Below are 23,342 nucleotides of genomic sequence, written 5' to 3' on the forward strand. Positions count from 1 at the left end.
TCTGATAAACAATCTCCAGCATTACTGAATTGTTCTAAGAAAAGAAAGGACATTGGTTTAAACAGCCATTGTTTTATGCTGAGTGGCTCTTCCCGAGGGGGAAAGAAAATTGTATTCTGGACCCGTGTCCCTCCTGGCTGGTGGCTAACAGCAGGGAGGTGACACATGGCTGGATCCAGGCGGTTGTCACCGCCTCTCTTCGGGAGGGGCACTTCCCCGCCGTACTCAAAACGGCGGTGGTGAGACCCCTCCTAAAGAAACCATCGTTAGATCCAGCCATCTTAAACAACTTTCGTCCTGTCTCCAACCTTCCCTTTATCGGGAAGGTTGTTGAGAAAGTGGTGGCCTTTCAGCTTCGACGGGCCTTGGAGGAAGCTAGCTATCTTGACCCCTTCCAGTCCGGCTTCAGACCTGGTTACAGCACAGAAACCGCTTTGGTCGCATTGACCGATGATCTCTGGAGGGCCAGAGATGGAGGCTATGCGTCCATCCTGGTTCTCCTTGACCTCTCAGCGGCTTTCGATACCATCGACCATGGTATCCTTCTGCGACGACTGCGGGAGGTGGGAGTGGGAGGCACTGTTTTGCGGTGGTTCTCCTCTTACCTCTCGGACAGGTCGCAGTCGGTGTTAGTGGGGGGGCAGAGATCGTCCCTGAGGCCCCTAACATGTGGAGTACCTCAGGGTTCGGTCCTATCCCCCCTACTATTTAACATATACATGAAACCGCTGGGCGAGATCATTCGGAGGCACGGGATAAAATACCATCAATATGCGGACGATACACAATTGTATCTGTCCGCCCCGTGCCAACTCAATGAAGCGGTGGACGTGATGAACCGGGGTCTGGAGGCCGTTAAGGACTGGATGAGTGCTAACAAACTGGTGCTCAACCCGGATAAGACCGAGTGGCTGTTGTGTTTCCCCCCCAATAATTTGGCTAATACACCAACGCTTAGGCTGGGGGGTCAAATTTTATACCCCTCAGATAGGGTCCGCAACTTAGGAGTCCTCCTGGATCCACAGCTGACTTTTGACCACCAGCTGTCAGCTGTGACCAGGGGGGCATTTGCCCAGGTTCGCCTGGTCCGCCAGTTGCGGCCCTACCTAGATCGGGGGGCCCTCACAACAGTCACTCGAGCCCTTGTGATCTCTAGACTGGAATACTGCAATGGGCTCTACATGGGGTTGCCCCTGAAGTGCATCCGGCGACTACAGCTAGTCCAAAATGCAGCCGCGCGAGTGATAGTGGGCGCACCTCGGTTCGCCCACGTTACACCTGTCCTCCGCGAGCTGCACTGGCTGCCTGTTGGTCTCCGGGTGCGCTTCAGGATAATGATGACCATCTTTAAAGCACTCCATGGTAGTGGATCTAGGTACTTGAGAGACCGCCTTCTGCCGATTACCTCCCTAAATCGACCAATTAGATCGCACAGACTGGGCCTCCTCCGAATTCCATCTGCCAGTCAATGTCGACTGGCGACCACACGGAGGAGAGCCTTTTCTGTTGCTGCCCCGACCCTATGGAACGAGCTCCCCATGGAGATCCGCACCCTCACCACGACCCAGACCTTCCGCGCAGCCCTCAAGATCTGGCTCTCCCAGCAGGCCTGGGGATAGGCTTCCAATTACCCGCCCGAGTGTTTGATTGCTGAATGAAAGCTGTGTTTTATTATTTTTCTTTTGTTCACAAAGTGTTTGTTTTGACCTTGCACTTCCCCTCCCCTGTGGTTGTAAGCCGCCCTGAGTCCCCTCAGGGAAAAGGGCGGCATATAAATCCCAATAAACCTAAACCTAAACCTAAAAGAAACTGCCAGTGGTCTTGGCTCCCGTTGGTTTGAAGGAGAGGCACAATCCTTTTCTGGCCTCTGCACCGAATGAGCTCCTGAGTCTGAGCAATTCATTTTTCACTAGGCAATTTTTCTGCTGCCACAGGAATCTGTATGGAAATTCTAGTGTAATTGCCCCTAAAACATACTTTTTATGTTCTTTTCAGGCAGAACGATCATCCTTTCCACACATCACCTGGACGAAGCCGAGGTCTTAAGCGACAGGATTGCATTCTTGGAACATGGGGCCCTCAAATGCTGTGGGTCTCCATTCTACCTCAAGGAAACGTATGGCAGTGGATACCACCTAACGCTTACTAAAGAAAAGGTTCGGAGCAGTAAATTACTCTCAATATTTAATAATTCTAGTAAAGTAGGAAATTCTAACAGTAATCTCAAAACCAGAGTAACCTGGGGGTGGGGAGTATGTTTATGAAAATGATACTGAAAATCGTTTTAATCAATTTATAGGTTTCAGTGACAGACAAGATAAAATCCAGAGTCAGAGAGTATAATCATTGTTTTTCATGGTATTCTGTAATTTTTGAACAAGTATTCTAGAATTGAGGAGCATGTAGAATGTTCTGACATTCTCCTAGCCATCAGTAGTTATTGATTTAATAATTTAAGGCAGGACCGAACTTGGCTAATATTATTTTAAATACAAGACAATGACTATAGTACAGCAATGATAAATATTGTCAGTTGATCAATTACTCTTTTAATTATATTATTATAATAATATAATATATTATATTATTTCAAAAATTGTTATTGGAGTGTTCAAAATTTGCTTGTAATTTCCAGATAGTTTAGGTCATTTTTTAGTCATTTTACTCCTCCATAGTATCTAAAGATATTTCTTGTTCTTTATATAAATTGGTATAATAATTCCTAAAAAAGTCTTTGAATGTTTTTATTATCCATGTCAATCTTATTCCCTCTTGAAGCTTGGCTATCATCTTCTTTTCTATCAGTTTTCTCAGTTTGTATGCCAGCCATCACCCTGGTTTATTTGCCTGGTCAAAAAAAGTGTGGTTTCATATGTTTCATAGGTTTCTTTTCAATATTTGAAACCGTCAATAAAGATATTTGTTGTTGCAATAATTTTAGTTGATTAGGTATATTACAATATTCTAGTGAACTCTGGAGTTCCCTCTCCTTCAGTTTAATTTCTTGTAACACTTTTTGGATTTGTTCATCCATCTTCCTCTTAATTGCTGTACTGTATTTTATAAAATGGAGGGAAGTAAGCAGTGGGGCGCCACTAAGTTCTGTCTTAGGCCCAGTTCTCTTCCAATACCTTCATAAATGACTTAGACCAGTCATTTCAAGGTCATGTCTTTTGTGAGTCCATTTATATACCTCCAAACATTGATCAAACTTAAAGTATCGGTTAGCTTTTAAAAAACTCGGGGCAGTTTCCCTTGTGTTTCTTTAATTCCTTTATCAGCTGATATCTCCAATTGTGGGGTTAGCTACCCCATTGTAATCGCCAATTACATACCGATACTGCAAAAGAATAGGAGAGTAAGTGTTCAGACAGGTGCTTCAAAAACTTGACTTTTTCTTGATGTGAGGTGTATAATCCCACCACAATACATTTTATTCCCTGTAATTTTATTCAACTTGCACAATTACATACCTGCCTTGATCATCAGCAAAAAATAAATGTGGATGCAGCTGGGGTTTTATACACAAAACTACCCCATTAGCTTTTTTCTTTGAATTAACCGAAATAAATCCCAGACCCACAGTGTTATTTATTAAATATTTTGTCAGTCTCTTTAATATGAGTTTCTTGCAAACATATTATATCATGGTTCACTTTTTCCAAATAAGGAAATAACTTTTTTCCCCTCTTTTGTGGGGAATCTGTTCCACTAACATTCCATGTCAGAATCTTGCAATCTATCCGATAAAGAGGAAGATCCGGGGATTCCAGCTGAGGCTCCCATCTCTACAGCTTCAGACCTCTTTTTGTCTTTTTGTTTCCAATCTTTATCTTTTTGAAAAATAGTGTAGTTCTGATCCATATTTTCCCCAAAAGTCCTGTGACACTTTAAGGACTGGGTTTAGTCTATACCACTGATATCTAAAGGTAAAGATAACACCTTCCAGATTATCCCAGGGAAAGGGAATATTATTTTGTTTCAGAAAATCTGTCAGAGAAAATATTCTTTGTGCTTCCTTAATATTGTAATTGAAATTTCTCTGAATATTTGCACCTCTTTTCCAGAAATGTTAAATCGCTGATGGTAATGTTTCTGAATGGCCTTTAATGGTCTTTAATAGATTTTCTTATAAATTGGATAATAACATCTCTTGGCAATTGTATTCTGGCTGCATATGAATTTATTCTGTAAATTTTGTTTATTTCTTTAGAGAAGTCTACTTTCTCAACATTAAACCATTTAGTCATTTCTGTTACAATGACATCATTTAAGTTGCAAATTTGGTCAGGAATTTGCAAAAAAAGTTCCTTCTGTTCCAAATCCAATGACAATAAACTTTGGTTAAGAATAAGTTTGTATTTATATAATCTGTATATTTTTTAACATCCCCATTAGTTTATTTTAATTCTGATACCAATAATTCAAAAACGTTATCGGATTTTTCATTCATCTCTTTTATTGTGTCATGTAACATAGAAAACCTTTTCTCAAATACTTCCCTAAGAAGTTTGGTGTTGGATCTGTTTCTTTTGAATAGTTTGTATTGTTTCATCAGTACATTCCAGTCATGAATTTCATCCCACTAAGTTTCAGTAATTGGAACTCTTATCTTTTCTCCCTTCATATAGTAATACTTCAAGTTCACCCTGTTTGTTCCCTAAACTTTGAGCATTAGTGAATAGGCATCTCTGTCCTTTATGGGTCTTGGGTATGTTTCTTATATGATCTCCTCCTTAGCAACTGGGACTTCCATCCTTCCCATCACTCACTACTCCGTTATGTTTTTCTTCTTCTTTCTCTTTACTCCCTACCTCCTTATAGGATTGTGAAAAAATTGTGAAAATTGCCCCTCCCCCCTCAATTGTAGTTTAAAGCCCTTTTGATAAGACAAGCTAGTTGTTTTGCCAAGTTATTCTTTCCACTTCCTGTGGGTCCAGTCCATCCCTTGTAGGTGTCCTTATAAATCCTTATGCAGAGAGAAAAAGGGGGGGAAAACAGCCTTGCAAACACTTCTACACTTAATTCATTAGAGGATTGGGGGGGGGGGAGAAAACTCATGCAAACAGATCTATACCTAATTCATTTTGCAATTATGTCTATATAAGTGTGCTCTGTTAATGGTAAAATGGCAGTTAACATTGAAGAAAAACAGCTCACTCCGCATAAATAATGTTTTCTCAATGGTGGGATGCGGTGCTGTGTTTTGTCACAGCAGAATAAAGGACACTGCAGGCAGAGCTTGCTACACAGCAGAACTCACCAGAATAAACATTGCATCCAAATTATTGTTTGATTTCTCTTCTCTTCCAGTCCAGCCTTTTCCTCTTTTGCATTTTTTTCTTGTGGTTACAGGATTTTTTAGGCTTTTGATGAGATTATTCAGCAGAGTTTCTGCAAAGTCCGCTCTCTCTGTCTGCTCTCTGTCCACTTCGGCTCTGTGGATGGGAATTTAAATATCCACCAAAGTTTTCGCTTTTCCAAATGTTGGGGTGCAATTTAAACTTACCAGAGTATCTTTTAAATATGTATTTAAAAGACACATATTTAAATTTGTGCATTGTATGGCCTTTTAAAACAGAGAATGGAGAACAGTATCAAAATTATCAAATATACCAAATTTGGCATGATCAGGTTTCACATATTTTGAATATTTGAAAAGAATTTTGTTGGGAACCTATTTAATTTTGGGCTTTGTTGAGTACTTATAATTAAAGTTCAGTGTTGCCCAAAGCGAATTGCTAAAATCTTTTACCAAGGTTCTTTTTGAAAGGCTCATTGTGAGAAAATATAGTTTAAGGCTATCTGCTTCCTCACTGTTTTACTCCATAACCAAATGTCCTCCATAAAGAAGCTCACTTATTTTATTATGTTGAATGTTTTGGGCTAAAGCCTATGCAAATTAGGATATCTAATCTAGAGATTTAAATTGCAAGCCAATTTACTGCTTCTATATCCACCAACTAGCAGATACTGTTTACTGATGTACTCAGGATATCTCAATATAGTTTTATTCAGTTGTTGCAAACTTGATTTCTCATATATCATGATTTATGAAATTATTAAAATTAAAATTTTGCTGTGTGGTCTTTTATTATCCCCTTATGTTTCCCCAGAGCTCAGTTCTGAATATAGAAGAGGAATGCAATACCTCCACTGTGACAGCCACAATAAAGGCTCATCTTCCCGAAGCTTATCTCAAAGAAGATATTGGTGGAGAACTTATCTATGTACTTCCTCCATTTAACAACAAAGTTTCTTCATCCTATCAGTCTCTTCTGAGAAACCTGGATAGTAATTTAAGTGATCTCCATATTGGCTGCTACGGAATTTCAGACAGCACTGTAGAAGAAGTAAGCACCCGGCAGTTTTAAACAATCAGATTTGTTAATATTTTATTATCTTATATTATATTGTTTCACTGTGAGCCAGATGTTCAAACTGGATTTGGCATTTTTGTCCACGTATTGAGATCTTCCACAAGGACCTGGGATAGGCAGATGTTTTTTTATGGTATGAAAATTATTATCAGCCATGAGGTAACCACGCTCACGAGCAGCCGCCCGGCAAATCTCCTCTCCAGCCGGGCAAAGTGCCATTCACTGACCTAGGGCGTATCACTAAGGCATCAAGCCACGTGGCGCTCTGCCTGCCCCCCCCCCAGCTCCCGTGGCTTGGCACATTCGGGATACCCCCTAAGTCAGTGCCTGGAGCTCTGCCCAGCTGGAGAGGGCGGTTGAACAAGCACCTGTTCCGCCCCCAGCCTCACCAAGCCCTTGCACAGCTCTCCCTGGGCACCGCCGCATAACTTCCAAACTCCAAAACTCCGCTGCTGAGTCTTCCAGCATCGGCTGCTCTAGGAGTGCTCTCTATGGTGGGCCAGCTGCTGGAAGACTCTCTGTCCGGAAGACTCTCTGTCCGGCAGCTGTGGCAAGAAAGGTTATAAAATGGGGCAAAACTCATTTAACAACTATCTTGTTTAGCAATGTAGATTTTGAGCTTAGTTGTAAGTTGAGGACTCCCTGTATTGCTCTGTGTAATTGCTGCTCCCACCAATTGCTTGCAGGCAAATGGCATTTCTTGCAAATATTCCAATGCACCACTGTTGCTATTAGTTTTATTTTTTTATTTTATTTTATTATTTCATTTCAATTTTTTATTTTAATTTATGCTTTAAATTTTGTAAATGGCCCAAAGGGTGGCAAATGAGTGTTTGAATGAAAGGACATGTATGAAACAAATCTCAGAATGAAAAGGTTATGATCACAATAAAGAAAATGAGAACATGAGTATATATTGAGTTGATTTATCAGTCCGTTCTCATCAGTGTGAAATTATGGTCGGAATGCATAGAAGCCCACAGGGCAGCCTCTTTTGGTATTGTATAATTCATGGCATGGTGTGAAGAACCTGAGACTGAGAAATACGAAACAGCAGCTGGACTCTGAAGATGACAAATAAAAAAGTTGCCGTGGCGAGAGACGTGGTCAGGGGCCTCTAGAATTTAGTCATTCCATTCGCTTCTACCTCCTTCATCCAGAGGGAGCTGATTCAGGAGCCGACTGATAGGAGGGGGCCATCTCACGGGATTATGGTTTTAATTATTGCATTGGTGATTCAACTCCAGTTATTATTATTCACTGAATATTTAATTACATGTAAAGATAGGAAAATTTGTTGAGACTTCATTTTAATGTGTCTCAAATGTATATGGGAACTCATATATAATTTGCATACTAAAATAGGTATTTAAGATTGCACTTAGGTTGCATCACAGGATTCAGTAATACATTAAGATTATATGCAGAACCATTTGAAAAAAAATACAGAAATATTTAGAATTGCACCAAATGCAAACTCAAGTTCATATGAACTTTTTTAAAAGTTGGAAACTGATCTGGATCAGGAAATGAAAAAAATAAACTTGGGAAACAACAATGACACCTTCTCTAATTGTCTAGTAGTGTCTTTGTCTAGTAGTGAATTCTTGTCAGTCAGTATAGAAGGAATTAATATTCTCTTCCCATTATGTCTCTGTTTATATCTATGCAATGGCTTCTTACAAGGATGGCCATTTACAAAGTGGAAACAGTATGGATAAAAGTTATTTACAGAACTATGAACTGGCATAAGATTCTGCACACATACTGGAAACAATCCGTCTAACTTAAACATAGAGAATAGGTGGAGTTGCATGTGTTTTCAGTCTTGTGTCCAAGTAAAAACTATTAATAGTAAAATCAAATTTTTTGCTTTAGGAATTGTGAGAACTGAAATTAAAATATTTTTAATATTACTGTTTTGCAGGTGTTTCTTAATTTGACCAAAGATTTTGCAAAAGATGAACAAGCTGATGCAGAGTTATCTCAAGAAGGGCCCAGTTTCACTGTGGATAATGATCGCTCGTCCATGAACTCTAACAATCTCTTTGAACCAGATGGTATTCAAATAGTCTAATTTTTCACTGGCGGGAGTTGGATGGCATTTTTTTTTTTAGCAAGAATGTGAAATATCAGGTTAACTTCACAAAAATGCAAGCTGGATTGATCATAAATTGGGGGACAGGACAAAATCACCAAGTATGGCTGGTGATGGAGCAATTCCAGGGTACAATTAGTGATAAGACAGCCTTGTGGGGACTCCAGTATCTCTGAAACCTGAAATCAAACACTGTTCATGAATTATAATGAGCAGTTATTCTACGCCATTTCATCCTAGATCTGTTTTGTCCTTCAGGAATTAGCTTACCAAGAAAAGCTAAAATCCCATTTCAGATTTTGGTGAGAAGGTGGGAAATGGTGAGGCAATCTAGTAGGACCCTGTACCTGGGCTAAGAGATAATTTGCTACTTAAATTTCATATAGTTATTTTTAAAATTTCCATAGCTCCTTAAAGATTGTTCAGTTATTGAGACATAGGCTGAGTTTTAATTAAGTGCAGGGCTGCAACTCAACAGCAATCCACAAACTCCAAAATCACCTCTCCCCCCCCCCCATTTATCATATGAAACAAGAACAATAAACGGTTGGGACTATCACTAACTTCATAGATCTTGCGCTTGTCAAAGATTGTCCCATCCTCACAAGTACAGCTTGTGATGCAAACAACCGTAACTGATTGAATAAACCAGACCTCCAACGCTAAAGCTCCCTATTCAATTACCTCTATATATCTGGCAATAGCTCCTCCCTCCATCATAGTCCTAGGAAGAGCCTTATTGAAACACCGTCATCTCTCAGACCCTTGAAACTGCTGAACATGCAGCTTTTCATTCTTCCCATTATAAGCACAATGTGGGCCTGAGGTGACAATGTTGATGACGCGGGATGAGGGGCTTGGATAGGTTGGCTTACCAAAAGCAAAACACAAACACTTCTGGAAGGGCATTTTGAAAAGAAGAGGCTTAGTGGGAGTCCTAACTTCAATCACAGCTAATCAGGGAGCAGCCAGAATTTAGGATTGTCTAGGACCGGGATGGCAAACCTATGGAGAGGAGGCACGCTTGCCGTTGCCAACTGCACTTCCAGTTCCATAATGCGCGTGTGCGAAGACCAGCTGGTCTGGTGTGCATGCAGGCGCGGCCAGCTGCTCTCTTCTGGGTTCTGTCGCACGCATGTGCCCTGGCCAGCTGGTCTTCGTGCATGCATGCAACGGAACCCAGAAGTGCAGTGCATGGCCAGTGAAGACCAGCTGGCCGGCACGAATGTGCATGACAGAACCAGGAAGAGAGCAGCTGGCCATGCGCATGGACGCCATCACTAACTGCACTTCCAGGTCCTGTGGCACGCATGTGCAAAGACTAGCTGGTCTGGCACACATGCCCGTGTGGCCAGCCACTCTCTTCTGGGTTCAGTCACATGCATGTGGGACGCCCAGCTGGTCTTTGTGCATGCGTGCAACAGAACCCAGAAGTGCAGCTAGCAATGGTGTGCGGAGAGTGAAGACCAGCTCGCCAGCGCGCGTGTGTGCGACTGAACCCAGAAGAGAGTAGCTGGCCTGTACGCATGTGTACTGTGTTGGCACTTGGTGCAAAAAGGGTTACAGGAGAATGTGTATGTGCACACCGGAGCACTGAAACCCAGAAGAGAGCAGCTAGCCAGTGCGCATGCAAGCAGCCAGCCGCTCTCTTCGGGGCTCCATTGAGCACATGCACGCTGGCCAACTGGTCTTCACTGACTGTGTGCCATTGCAAACTGCACTTCTGGGTTCCATCGCATGCATGCACAAAGACCAGGGGTGCATACGTGCAACAGCACCCAGAAGAGAGTGGCTGGCCATGTGTGCATGCGCACCGGACCAGCTGGTCTTTGCACATGTGCACAATGGAACCTGGAAGTGCAGCTAATGGCAATGCGCATACTCACAGAGAGGGCTCTGCGTGCCACCTCTGTCACACGTGCCATTGGTTCACCATCACTGGTCTAGTTTTTGAAAAAGATAAATAATATTTTTTGAATTGGTTTACGTGTACTGGTGGGATGAATTGGGTAAAACTAAACACAATAAGGAAACGGAACTAAGTATTTATGCCGTATTGTTTCTCTTTTCTTTTTCTTTTTGATGAATAGATCAAGTCCTGATTAACGGGGGGAAGCCAAGCAATCTGTCTCTCCTGCTGAGGAAGGCCGCAGCCTTGTTCATTAAACGTTTCCATCACACTCGACGCGATGTGAAAGGTTTCATCGCTCAAGTTATCCTTCCGGTGTTCTTCATGACAGCTGCTATGGGCCTCGGCACCTTGAGAACAGAGGAGGCAGAATACCCATCTCTCCATCTCACACCAGCCTTGTATGGTTCCTCCAGCCAGTCGGACTTCTTCGGGTGACTATTCATTTTTAGCTATTCAGTTAGCTTGATGGAATGTGGCGCACTTGGTGTAAGAGGGCTGAGCAAATTGTCACCAGTGTGGCTACAATCATTATAATTCTTTGTACGTCGGTATGAAATATGCTAAAAAAATGAAGGATAAGAGAAAGAAAAATATTTTTTCGTTAAATTCAGCAGTATCGTACTTTCTAGAGTTTTGAGAGTAAAGCAAATTATAAAGTTACGTCAGCTCTCTCAGATAAACCAGGTAAGAAACATGACTAAATGAATCAATTCTCCCCCTTATCAGAAGTACAACGTTCCCAGGGCCATGTTTAATTGTTCGAAGAAGCATCAGGGTGGGAACTTCCTGAAGTTCTTTCTCTGACTGCTATGTCACTGGGGTTTCCTAATTGTTCCATAGGCAGCGTTTTTTCCTCTTGTTCCCCAATGTCATTCACACATTCAATTGCATTTTATAAGGTTTTTCAGTATAGTCCAACAATTCAGTAAACAATCAAGGTATTCAATTAATTTGAGCAAATCTCATGTTTACCATTGTGTGCTGCTAAAATTCTAGTGTTTATTCATTTTTAACCTTCAGTTGGGTGAAACTGTGTCACAGGGCAACCATTTTTGAACCAAATATTACATTTTCAATCTGACTTACAGAATGCCAGGACATATTATTCCTACGGGAATGAAATACGAGGAATTTATCATATGATTGTCATTTCAGACACTCCCTGATTGCTTCTCACAAGTCAGTGGGGAAGCCAGGAGGAAGTATACATTTTATTGTGACTGCTGAGGCTCTTTGCCAGCTTTTCACAAGCAAACTGGAAGGGACTGTCAGCAATGGGGAATCCAGCAGGGAAGGTTGCAAGGTGCTCAGTTAAGCCTCCCCCAACCATGCAGCTTCTCTCGTCTTGTGCGCTTGTACCACATCAGCCACTTTCACAGCTCTGTACACCTTTCCCAACCTCTACCCCACCCCCAGGTAGTCTCCCTGACCTATGTGGTGCCTCTCATGCGTACCGTGAACCCTTCCCAACCCAATCTCTGCCCTTCCTGACCTGCACAGAACCTCTCACACTTCCTGCACACTTTCCTGATGAACACCACAGCCTCACACAACCTCCCTGGAAGGGCAGAAGAAGTTCTGCACATTTCAGGGATGATGTGTGGGATGCATGAAATATGTCACCTGGATTGGAGTGTGTGCATGCAGGGCAGTGGTGGGTTCCAGATCCCGTTCCAACCGGTACGGTTGGAACAGCCCCGGTGTCACGCAGGTGCTGTATGCGCCATCTGCGTGCGCAGAAGCACCAACAGCTTTAAAACACGATAAGTAGCTTGGGTGGGCGGGTGGGCCCTCCGGTGCTCCGGTCAGGCTCCGTGCACAGGGATGCAAAGGGATGCATGATTGTCTGATAAGGAAATACCTCTGAAATGCGGAACCTTGGATCACAAAGGAACTACTATCTCTTATATGTTCATGGAACCATTTATGAATCGGGGTTTTACTAAGAATTTTTAGTATTTTAAATATCTTATAATTATCTAAAATTTGAAATCTTGTTTGAAGTTATAAATATCTCAACGGCTCACTTTTTTTAAAAAAAAGGTTGCATTTATTATTAGAAACATATTTCTTAAGCTCTTTAAATTTTTGTTAGCTTATAAAATAGAACAGAAGTAGAACAGAAATAAAACAGAACTTTATTGTCACTTTAAATGTGCACTAATGAGCATACATTAAAATTAAGTTTTGTTGCATTCAGCTCTCAAAAGATAACCATTATGCATATATCCACATACACACATATATGTGGCACAAGGAAACCTCACAGTCTAGTTCAAATGTATACATATACTTGGCGGGAAAAAAGAATCCTGCAAATTTACAAGACGGATGGCAGAAGTAATAAAGCTGTTACAGAATCTAGTGGTCTTGGTATAGATACTTCAAAGCCTCCTCCCAGACCGTGAAATGGGTTTGTGGGGTCTCTAATAAAGCTTCGAGCTCTAAGCACATAGGCCTTATAAGCAGTATCCCGAATAATGGGAAGTGAGCTTCCTATAATCTTCTCAGTTGTCTTTTCCACTCTCTGTATGGACTATCTGAGGCACTGCTGCCACCAAAATAAACATTGATGCAGTTTGTTAAAATGCTCTCCATCGTACCTGTGTAAAAAGTGGCCAGGACAGAAGGAGAAAGATCTGCTCTCCTCATCCGACACAGGAAATAGAAATGCTGTTTGCATGCTTCACTAAAGATAATGTATGAAGAGATCAAATCAGATTGTTAGTTATCTGCATCCCCAGATATTTAATATTATCAACCACCTCCATAGCTGTAACCTCGATACAAAGTGGAGTATGGCTATGCCAGCATATCACTCCATTCCCAAGTGCCCCGTAGGTGACCAAACACTTTTTGCCCAGCCTGAGAAATGACGGAGACTCAAAACCTTATGGGATTGCAAAGGGGATGGTTTGAAATGGAGTGATTAGCTCCATTTCAAACCGTCCCCTTTGCAAGAAGACAAAGCTTTGTCTCCCTCTGGGCGAAAAGTGTTTGGATAGCCACCACCCGCTCCGACCTCTCCCTCCCACTGTCTGCTTGCTTATGGCCTCAATCGGGGCCAACTCTCAGCACACCCCGGTCTCCACCCGCTCTGCCAGGAGGGTGAAGAGCCCTCAGGAGGCACCATGGCCAAAAGGTGCCCCAGCAGCAGCTGGGCCAGCAAGCAGGGCAGGTGGAGGCTGGGGCATGCTGAGAACGTGGCCCGTTGCAGCCAAGGGAAGGCAGATAGTGGGACAGGGAGGGCAGGGCTAGCAGTAGCTGCACTCCCACTTCCGTTGGCCCCCGTTCTCGCTGCCTCCTGCACTTAGAAAAAGTAAGACCTCCCAAAAAATAAGCCCCAGTGCTTATTTTCAAGCCCCCTAAAAATAATTATTGTACTAAATATCCATATTCTTAAACTGTTTTCCATGTAATCTGAAACTATTATAAGAAAAGAGACAGAAAGTGAGGAAAACATAGAGGGTTATGTTGAAGGAAAATATAAATAAATCAAGGCTCTTGTATGCTGCCCCTCTCCAGTGGGAGGCTGGACCTCTTCAGACCATTCACCCCGGCAATAGATGGATCCTGGTGGATGACGGAGGAAACGGGGGATATCTCTGAGTTGTTGCTGCACAGTCCTGCGGGAGCTGTGGTGGCAGCTGGAATTTACTGGTGGTCATAACTTTGGACAGGATCACGCCATGCGGCCTCTCTTGACTCATGATGGCTCCCCAGTCTCCCCATGGTTTACGAAGGAGCTGTGGGTTCTGAAAAGGGCCAAGAGATGGAGGAAAAGAAGGGATGACTCTGGCTGGACAGGCCTTCAGAGCCACTGTTAAGGCCTCCCTGGTGGCAATAAGAGGGGCGAGACAGCAGCATTTCTCCATTCTTACTGCATCCTCAGAGTGGCACCTAGAGGCCCTCTTCCAGTTCACCCGTCCCCTCCTAGGTCAGCCGGGCTCAGGTGATCTTTTGCAGGGCCAAGCAGAGAACCTGATGGGCAAAGTTGCTCAGATGCATTTCCAGTTGGACCCCGTGCATGGAGATAGGCCATGTTGTGAGATGCCTGGGGAGAGGTCTTGCCTTGTTACCTGGGAACAGTTTGATCCAGTTGGGCCTGATGAAGTGTGCAGGGCCTTTGATGCTATCAGTGCCACCACCTGTCAGTTAGATCTTTGTCCCTCCAAGATGGTGACTAGTGGATGGGTCTAGACAGTAATTAATACTAGAACAGAGGACCATTCTTTAAAGCAAGCCCTGGTTTAAGCCCGCCTTTAAAATAGCAATAGCAATAGCAGTAGACTTATATACCGCTTCATAGGCCTATCAGGCCTCTCTAAGCGGTTTACAGAGAGTCAGCATATTGCCCCCAACAATCTGGGTCCTCATTTTACCCACCTCGGAAGGATGGAAGGCTGAGTCAACCCTGAGCCGGTGAGATTTGAACCGCTGACCTGCTGATCTAGCAGTAGCCTGCAGTGCTGCTCTTTAACCACTGCGCCACCTTGGCTCTAGCTGGCTGGGGGATTCTGGGAGTTGAAGTCCACAGGACTTAAAGTCGCCAAGGTTGAGAAACACTGATTTAGATTAGCTAGAAAGCAGGAAATCTTGCTTTCTAGCTAATATAAATCATGCATCCCAGCTGATCATCGGAAATAGCGGTTCACCCGAACCAGTAGCATTTTTTTTACTACCTGTTTGGGCAAACTGCTTTTCGTACTACCGGTTTGGGTGAACTGGTCCGAACCGGTAGCATTTCCCCCCTGGATACAGGGATTCAAAAGAATGTTGGCTATCATGTTTATTACTTACGGTTGCCTTGAAATTGTAGCTGACCATTTGGTTTCTCTGTGTGTTTAGGAATTACAATCAGACCACGGATGCTTTGGTTGCTTCGATGTTCTCTTTTCCTGGAATAGATAATATCTGGCTAAGCAGAAGTAATTTGTAAGTAGCTCTTCTCCATTTGTAAGTAACTCTCAGAAAAACAGAATAATAACCTCCTTCCTACTTTTAACATCTCCTCATCTAAGAAGACAAATGACTGAGAATTATGAGTCACCAGGGTAATCTGCAGAACTATTATACCCGTTATAATCATTGGAAAATATTCTAGCAACAACCAGATTTCTATCAAAATTTGGTGCAATTAAATATCCAGTAGTAAATATGCAATATTCTTCATCAAAATATCGAATCTAAATGTATAGGTCTCACCAGTGGTGGGATTCAAATAATTTACCAACCGGTTCTCTGTCCTAATGACCAGGTGGGTAGGCGGGGCTTAGTGGTCATGTGACCATGTGGGCGTGGCCAACTCAACACTACTCAGGTCGATGGACGCTTCGCCTTAGCTGTGACAATGTAATAGGGGTTAACCGGAGAGGCAGTTTCTGTAAGCAGGGCAATAAAGATGAGGCTAGAAAATACCACCAGAGTGTTTCCTTCCTGCCTTCCTTATAGGATTAGCCCTGTAAAGTGGGAAAAAACCAAAAGGAGATTTCTTCCAACAACCGGTTCTCTGGACCTCTTAGAAAGTTAAGAACCGGTTCTCCTGAATAGTTGCGAACTGGCTGAATCCCACCACTGGGTCTCACTGATGTTAAGTGTTATCAAATTAAGATATTTTAGATTTGTTGTTGTTGTTAAACCTTGTGGTTCAGCAGTAATGCAATATAAATTATTATTAACTAGAATAATTCAAAAATAAACCCAAGAACTTCAAACAGGCTAATACCTAAATTAACATGCACAATAAGCATATTTAAATATTTATTTATTTCCAACGAATGGAACTCGTTATGGTGTTAAGTAAGCATAGATATAGTCTTATTACAGATTCTAGTCAGAAGTAAATCCCACTGAATTATGCTTGATTGACAGAGGATAAAGTGCAGCTTTATCAATTTATAGTCACTGATGAAAGGGGAGGATTGAAATAGGAAGGTGTGAAGATTCTTGTCAGTAAGTTTTTAATGGAGTCTGTGAATTATGAAATTTAAATTACTTATTAATAAAGGAAGAGCGAAGGCAAGGATGCCAAATGGATTGAGAAAGGCTTTGTTTATCTTTTTCAAACTGTGCTAAATTTATTTTGCTTTTATTTTCCACATACCATAGTTTTTGTCTGTTTTCCACCACACAAAATGGCAAAAATTAGGCCTCTAATTTTCAGCAGTTGTTGGATGGGGCTCACAAAACCTACAAAAAAATGATATGTTGGCCTTTTTATTATTTATTTGTACATATACTGTAAGTATTTTTGTCTATTTTTCATTAAAATAATTGTGGCATGGGATTTTATGGGTAAACATGTATTAGACAGTCTCTCGGGCACAAGATTCCCTTTCAATATGTATTTTTAATTTAATATTATTGTAGATAGGTTTTGCTTATTAAAATGGTCTTATTAAAACTTTTCTACTCAAATTTTAGTATTAAATAAAAATATATGAGCGGAAAAATAGTTAAACCAGTAAGAACCAAGCGAAGATTATCAAATTTAGCTTCCCTTGGAAAAGCTTTAGGAAATTAATGAGGTATTCCTGCCTAGTGTTGTCCATTACCTAGTAAATTCCCACTATGCTGTATACAAATTTGTAGGAAATGTCAGTATTAAATCTGCTTACTTTCAGAACCCGTTTCAAGGAAGATGTGGCTGAAAAGTGGATATTCACTGGAAATCAGAGTGAGCAATATACTGCCTGCAATTGCACACTTAGAGGAGAGGTAAATTCAAATTATAATCTCATGCAATAAGATCACTGTAAGATAGAAATTTTAAAAAATGGCTGAAGGTTTCCAGTGAAGACTAAATAAGTGATTTTTTTCCCCAAGACTAAACCCCAAGTTTAAGAAAAACAGATATCTTTAACATTTATATTTATAGAAGCTAATTTCCCAAGCTGCCAATTTTACCATATTTTCATTTAATAATAACACTTAACAATATGAATGGCATAGTAACTTATGGTTATAACTTGATTCTAGTAGAATCTTCCTTCACTTTCTCAAACATGAAAACTACAATGCCAGTCTTGGAGACCCAAACTAAATATAATGTTAATTTCTATTATCTAGCACTGATGATGTTACCTAGTTGGGTAATGGAATAACTGCACGAAAACAATCAAGTTCAGAGAAGCAAATTATCAGTTCTTCCTTTCTACGATTTTGAATAAAATTCTACAATTTTGAATACAATTGTAAAATTCTACAACATAGGAATAAAAGAACAGGCTGTTCTTAATTTTTTGTTTACTGCTTCAGTGTAGCATCACAAGAGTGGAACCATAAAGGGAAAGATAACAGCCAAGAGGAGTCTGTTTTGGTGTCAGAGGAGGATGGAGGGGAGGGGTGGAGATGGGGAGTAGGAAGGAGGAAACAATCCTTAAAAGAAGTATAAAACCAGGCACAGGTAGATGAGTCCACACAAGAGCCAGTCAGCTTTGTCTTCTCTGCCAGGTTGAGAAGGGCAGGAAGCCAAAGAGTGGCCTTGCAGCGCAATCTGGCCTGGAAGTTCTGGCATTTACTTCAAAAAAAGAAACAGCATGTAGAGAGGCAAGCAGGCGTCTTAGGTCGCAGTGTGGATTTGCCTTCCTGCTCTAACTATAATGTGTTAGTACCTCATTGACCTTGACTGATCTCAAGCAGGGCTGATCAGAAAACCCAAAGTCATAGACAAGATTGGGGAGCTGAAAAAATATTCTAGCAAACTGCTTTTACTTCTCTCCTGCTGCTGAGACAATCACGTGGCCAGAGCCATTAATCTTGATCAGAGGTGCCTTTGACGTGCACTTGCACAGTTAAAATCAGTTTTAGCCATACTGTACATGGAAGGAAACCAAATTTGCAGAAAAGTAAAAGGAATCATTTGCTTGAAACATGATGGTTCTTTAGATTATGTATACAGATAGCACTTATAGGGTTTTTTATTTTAGATTTGTTTCAAAGGGTGAACTAGTAGATTAACAAATAAATGTAGTGTCAGGTAATGAGGATTTAATAGCTGCCAGCTGATGTAAGGTTGTAAGCTGTAAACTGTAAGCTGATGCAATGAGGATGATTCAGCAATACAGACATCACCTCTTTAATTCTCTGGTAGGGTCCACACAAGTCATTTACCCTTTTAAGAGGTGTCTATATATAGGTGGTCATTAGAGGGTGTTTCTCTCTCTCATCGTGTATCTCATTTCTCTCCTTGTGTCTATAACTGAGTGGTGAGGGATTTATCTCCACGTATATGTCTGTATATAGTTGTATATAAACCACTATTAATTGTATGAAGGCTCTGGGTGCTGTGTTTTGCTCCTGGGTTTATCTCATAATAATAGCCACGCTGCCAAAACTCTGTAGTTAATAATTGTCCCATAGTATAGAAAGTATATCTGCCCAGCTGAAAATTAGTTTGTATACATGGTTTTATTTTTTATTAAATTCTAATTTAATTTTTTTCCCTTTTTTCATTTGCTTCAAGTTTTATTTGTTAAAAAAATATTACATAGGGACACTAAAATATTTTATATTTAATATTTATTGTTTGTCAAAATAATATAAATGTTTGATGTAAAAATCTTTCGTGTTCATAAATTCCTTTTCTTTCTAGACTTGTCCAAAGCTGAACTTTTTACCACCTCACAAGAGAACATTCTCTTCCCGAACAATATATAACCTTACTGGGCATGATGTCGAAACTTACCTTCTAGTTACTGCCAAAGACTTTAGTCAAAAGAGGTATTCTATTTATCTAATTTCTGTCCCTTGCTAGCTCTATTTAACTTTAACAGAAAGGCCCAAACTTTGTTATTGCCAAAGCAGCATTGTACCATTGATATATAAATCCTTTTTTATATATACACAAACACACACATACACATGCAATATCATGACGACTCTGCAGAAGGGCAGAACTTGTGTTGCAACAATCTATATAAATGAAACTGTAATGGTTGTTTGTTCAAAATTGCTAATCTCCTAAAGTTCTTCACTGATTGCTTTGAAATTTTGACACAACGTTGCATTCGAATACGCGAATGTTTTTATATACGTATATTATATAGATGTCACACCTGTGACAGGTAAAAACATGTTTTTTTGTAAAAATATGCTTTGAAAACCATTTCAATGTTTCCAGCACAATCTGGTGGACGTAAAAGCAACACACGTTATACTAAATATTTCATGATTCCATTTCAATGTTTCTGATTACCTTGTTATATTGAATTTTCATAGATTTTGATTTATTTTCATTTTGATTTAATTATTTTGTGTGACATTGCGTTGGAATTGAGCTGTGTCGTTTACCATAGTGTTCATTTAGTGAGTGTAGCATATTCGGAACAGTTCGGCCTCTCTCCAGCTTCGTCCCGACGGTCCCTTTATATGTGTGGCTGGGCTGCGGCCGCACCCTTTCCCCTCTCTGTCCCTCCTCTAACAAGCTTCAGCCATTTCCACTAAGGGGAGCCGAAGCCCTTCAGCCTCCCCCTCCCCTCTCTCCCCTCCCCTCCCACTGGGCCTTTGCTGTCTGCGGCGGGGCGCTACCTGCACCATCCCTCAGCTGCCTCCCCCCACCCTTGACCCGGCCTACCCCAGTCCAGTCCAGTGGAGCTCCAGAGGAGGCAGAGGCAGAGCGTCTCCTCAACCTGGCCGGCCGCCCACGCTCTCCACCCCCCTCACAGTGAGCCAGCTACGGCCTCACCAAGGCGGCTCCAACGGGGTGGCGGCGGTGTCAGCCTGAGGTGCAGCAGGGCTGGGGTGGCCCCTGGGTGCCCCGTGGGGCGGCACACCAAGGATTTCTTCTCCTTTGAGATCCTGGACGTCTCACTTTCCCGGGCCACCAACTTGGGGGAGCCCGAGCGCAGCTCCTCCAAGGAGATGCTCAACAACTTCCATGAGGCCGACAGCCCTGGCACCATCTCCCCCAACCAGCCTTGCCCAGCCCAGCAGCCCCAAGTCCTGACCAACGGCAGCACCCACCTGCCGCCCCACTACATCCATACTGGGCCACAGCAATGCGTGGCTGGGTACAGCTAGTGTAGCAATAATTTTATTGTGGTCCCTTTGAATCCCCACCACCTCTCCTGATTCCTCTGGTTATCACCATCTCTTTGGTTCAGGAAAGAAAAAGAGACAGCAGGTCCTACATATGGTGGTTAATAGTTTTTCATAATTTCTTAGTCACCCATTCACTGAACAAAATGGATTTAGATGGCTTAGATTATTCTTGTGGCCATAATCTTTAATTTTGATTTTAAAAAGTCAGGAAGCACCAATTAGAAATTAGGGTTCTAAAATTGTTTTGTTTTTCTTCTTTTTTAAAACTCTAGTCCATAAATCTTGAAAGATAATAATAAAAACATACATTAATTTTAATTAAACTCTTGAGATTATAGAGTTCTTGGTAGTTCTTTCAGTATGGAGAAAAGAACATGTTGGTACAGCTGAGCACCTTATTTCCATAGGACCTGGGAACTGCCTGGACTTTTTCTATTTGAATCCTGAGCCTGTTAGCTTCTTTCTCTTCTCAGTACAAGAAGTCCTTCATGGAGCATATTAGGAACATGGTGACTCGCATGGTTAGGATGCTGGGTTGGAGGTTAGCAAGCCTATGTTCAAGACCTGAGTGCTGCTGTGTGGTGGGGTGAGCTCCCATCACTCACCCCAGCCTCCTTGACAGGACATGAAAGAAGCCTCCATGGGCATCCAGCGGGCAATGGTGATGTCATGGGCTAATCTTGTCAACCCAGAAGTGCCTCCAATATGAATAGGATGTGTCCCCGTCCTGTTCATAATCTAATACATCTCATACATAGGATGTATGGGATTAGCATACCCAGATGGTTTGCAAATGTAGAAAACTTGCTTAAAGAAAGAAAACTTGATGGTGCCATCAATCTTGCCCAAATATATCAAGCTGTGAGAAGTGATGTACACTTTATGGCTTATATAACTTCCATGGAATTTAATTACGTGAGATCTAAGATGTCTAAAACATGAGAACTTTATTTTCTAATATGTTCTTTTCCCCCCTCCCACATCTAGATACGGTGGCTGGAGTTTTGGGATGCCTTTGACTAGTAATCTCCAATTTGATATAAACCCAATACCTGCTAACAGAACAGTAACAAAGGTAAACTACGGACATTTAGTTGTTATGAAATACAGCAAACCAATAAGTGATTTCTCAGATTTAATATACATGTAATATATCTTGTTAAAATTCACTATTTAATTACATTAAAAACCAGGGTCTTATTGCAGATTTCTCAGGTACTAGAACTATTTAAGTGTTGCAGACAGAAAAAAAATGAGACTTGGAGAAATGGACTCGATTAAGGAAGCTTGTCAAGTTCTTGAAAGGCATGAGATGCAAACAATTTCATGATTCATAATTCAGATTCACAATCACTGTATTTTACCAACTCTGGTGTAATTTTGTATTAATAGATTATATTTTATATCTGTATAGCGTATGCATAAAATATTCCCCTTAACTCTGTGGTCCAGGAGTTAATGGTCCATATTGGGAGGGACCATGCAAGCAAATGGGTCAACTGCAGTTTTTGTTTCTTTCTACAGTATCATAATTTTCAAGAAACAGATATGCTGCTGTAGCAAGAGATCTAATTTTGGGTCATATCAGCATTTATTTTGTAAAGGAACTTTTGTTTGTCCGTTTCTAATGTGCTGAGAAAGCCTGTCAAGGCTAGAAAATCCATCTGACAGTAATTGCTTCTAGGGGAACTGGGACATGGACTCTGAGCTTTCTCAGCAGAGCTACTTTTAAATGCACTTTCTGTCCTCAGATACTGTGCATAAAGGTTCTAGTTCTACTAAAACTGGAGAAGCACTTTGAGGACCTGATTTCTTGCTTCTTTGAGTTTTGAGAAAAATTGCTTCGATTTGGCAAATATTTTTGGCCAATATAAATATTATTTTGCTTCTACAAAAACAGACAGATCCTAACAATGGCCCTGTGGATTGGAACTGTAATCACACAACTCATGAAGTTAAGTAACTGAACTTAGAAAAGTTACTGTTCTCTTACCTTAGTTTTCCAAGAATTCACAATCTAGAAGCCTGCAGATTTTTCAAAATCCCCTTTGACATGAATAAACAAACAAACAAACAAACATATACTTTATTTTATTATTCTTAATGTTGATTATGGAGTGGGCTTGCAGGTATATTCTGTCTCATTCACTTGCGTTCTAACCTTCACTAGCTACAAATTTATTCACAAAATTACAAATACATATATATTGCCTATTATTTTTGTGCCTGAAATTTAAATATAGGTCTGGTATAATCCGGAAGGATATCATAGCCTCCCAGCTTACCTTAACAGCTTGAATAACTTCATTCTCCGTGCTTACTTACCACACCGAAACGCCTCTGGATATGGTAGGTATCCACTTGCCACATAGTTTTCTATTTGAAGATGAAAGCTTTTGTTTTCCGCTTATCTTTAAATACATTGTGACATCTGACGCATTATGCTACTGTTCATCCCTTCTAAAAATGAACCTACAAAATTGCAGAATAGTTCATCCAAGTTTTAGGCTTTCCAGAGCATCATTTATTCCTTTTTGAATTCTGCTATAGGTTATTGAATAAAATACAAATTGGTTTGCATTGCATTAAGGTGAAAATCCTACAATGAAGCATTTTAGTTTTTAAAAAAATCTTAAATATCCTCAACTAATAAAGGATGCTGAATATAATAAATTTGAAACAGAAAGATTCTCTGAAGGGATTATTTTTCCATCACCATTTAAAGTAGCCAATAGCATATATATGCTTTGACAAAAAGACTGTTCAGAAATTCTTGAAATGTCCAGATAAAAGTTAATTATGATTATGTTATTGTTTTTAAAATAGGTAGTAACAATCAAGACCCTATCATTGTGTTTGATAATTTTAATCCCCAGTGCAGTTTTAAGATTAGAATTAGGATAGAAACCAA

General features: G+C 41.0%; 1 protein-coding gene across 1 annotated transcript in view; it reads left to right on the plus strand.

Moving 5' to 3' along the window:
* Positions 1–23,342, plus strand: part of ABCA12 (ATP binding cassette subfamily A member 12) — a 121,897-nt gene that overhangs the window by 67,251 nt on the left and 31,304 nt on the right. The window contains exons 32-40 of the mRNA XM_087706250.1: positions 1,996–2,156; positions 6,117–6,353; positions 8,308–8,440; positions 10,569–10,821; positions 15,239–15,325; positions 17,014–17,107; positions 18,984–19,111; positions 21,419–21,506; positions 22,675–22,780. Coding sequence (XP_087562376.1) covers positions 1,996–2,156; positions 6,117–6,353; positions 8,308–8,440; positions 10,569–10,821; positions 15,239–15,325; positions 17,014–17,107; positions 18,984–19,111; positions 21,419–21,506; positions 22,675–22,780 — 1,287 coding nt within the window. The remainder of the gene's footprint in view (positions 1–1,995; positions 2,157–6,116; positions 6,354–8,307; positions 8,441–10,568; positions 10,822–15,238; positions 15,326–17,013; positions 17,108–18,983; positions 19,112–21,418; positions 21,507–22,674; positions 22,781–23,342) is intronic.

This window comes from Thamnophis sirtalis, unplaced genomic scaffold (genome assembly GCF_051295495.1).
Source record: "Thamnophis sirtalis isolate CommonGarterSnake01/CBP01778 unplaced genomic scaffold, rThaSir2_p1.2 scaffold_1, whole genome shotgun sequence".
Taxonomy (NCBI): domain Eukaryota; kingdom Metazoa; phylum Chordata; class Lepidosauria; order Squamata; family Natricidae; genus Thamnophis; species Thamnophis sirtalis.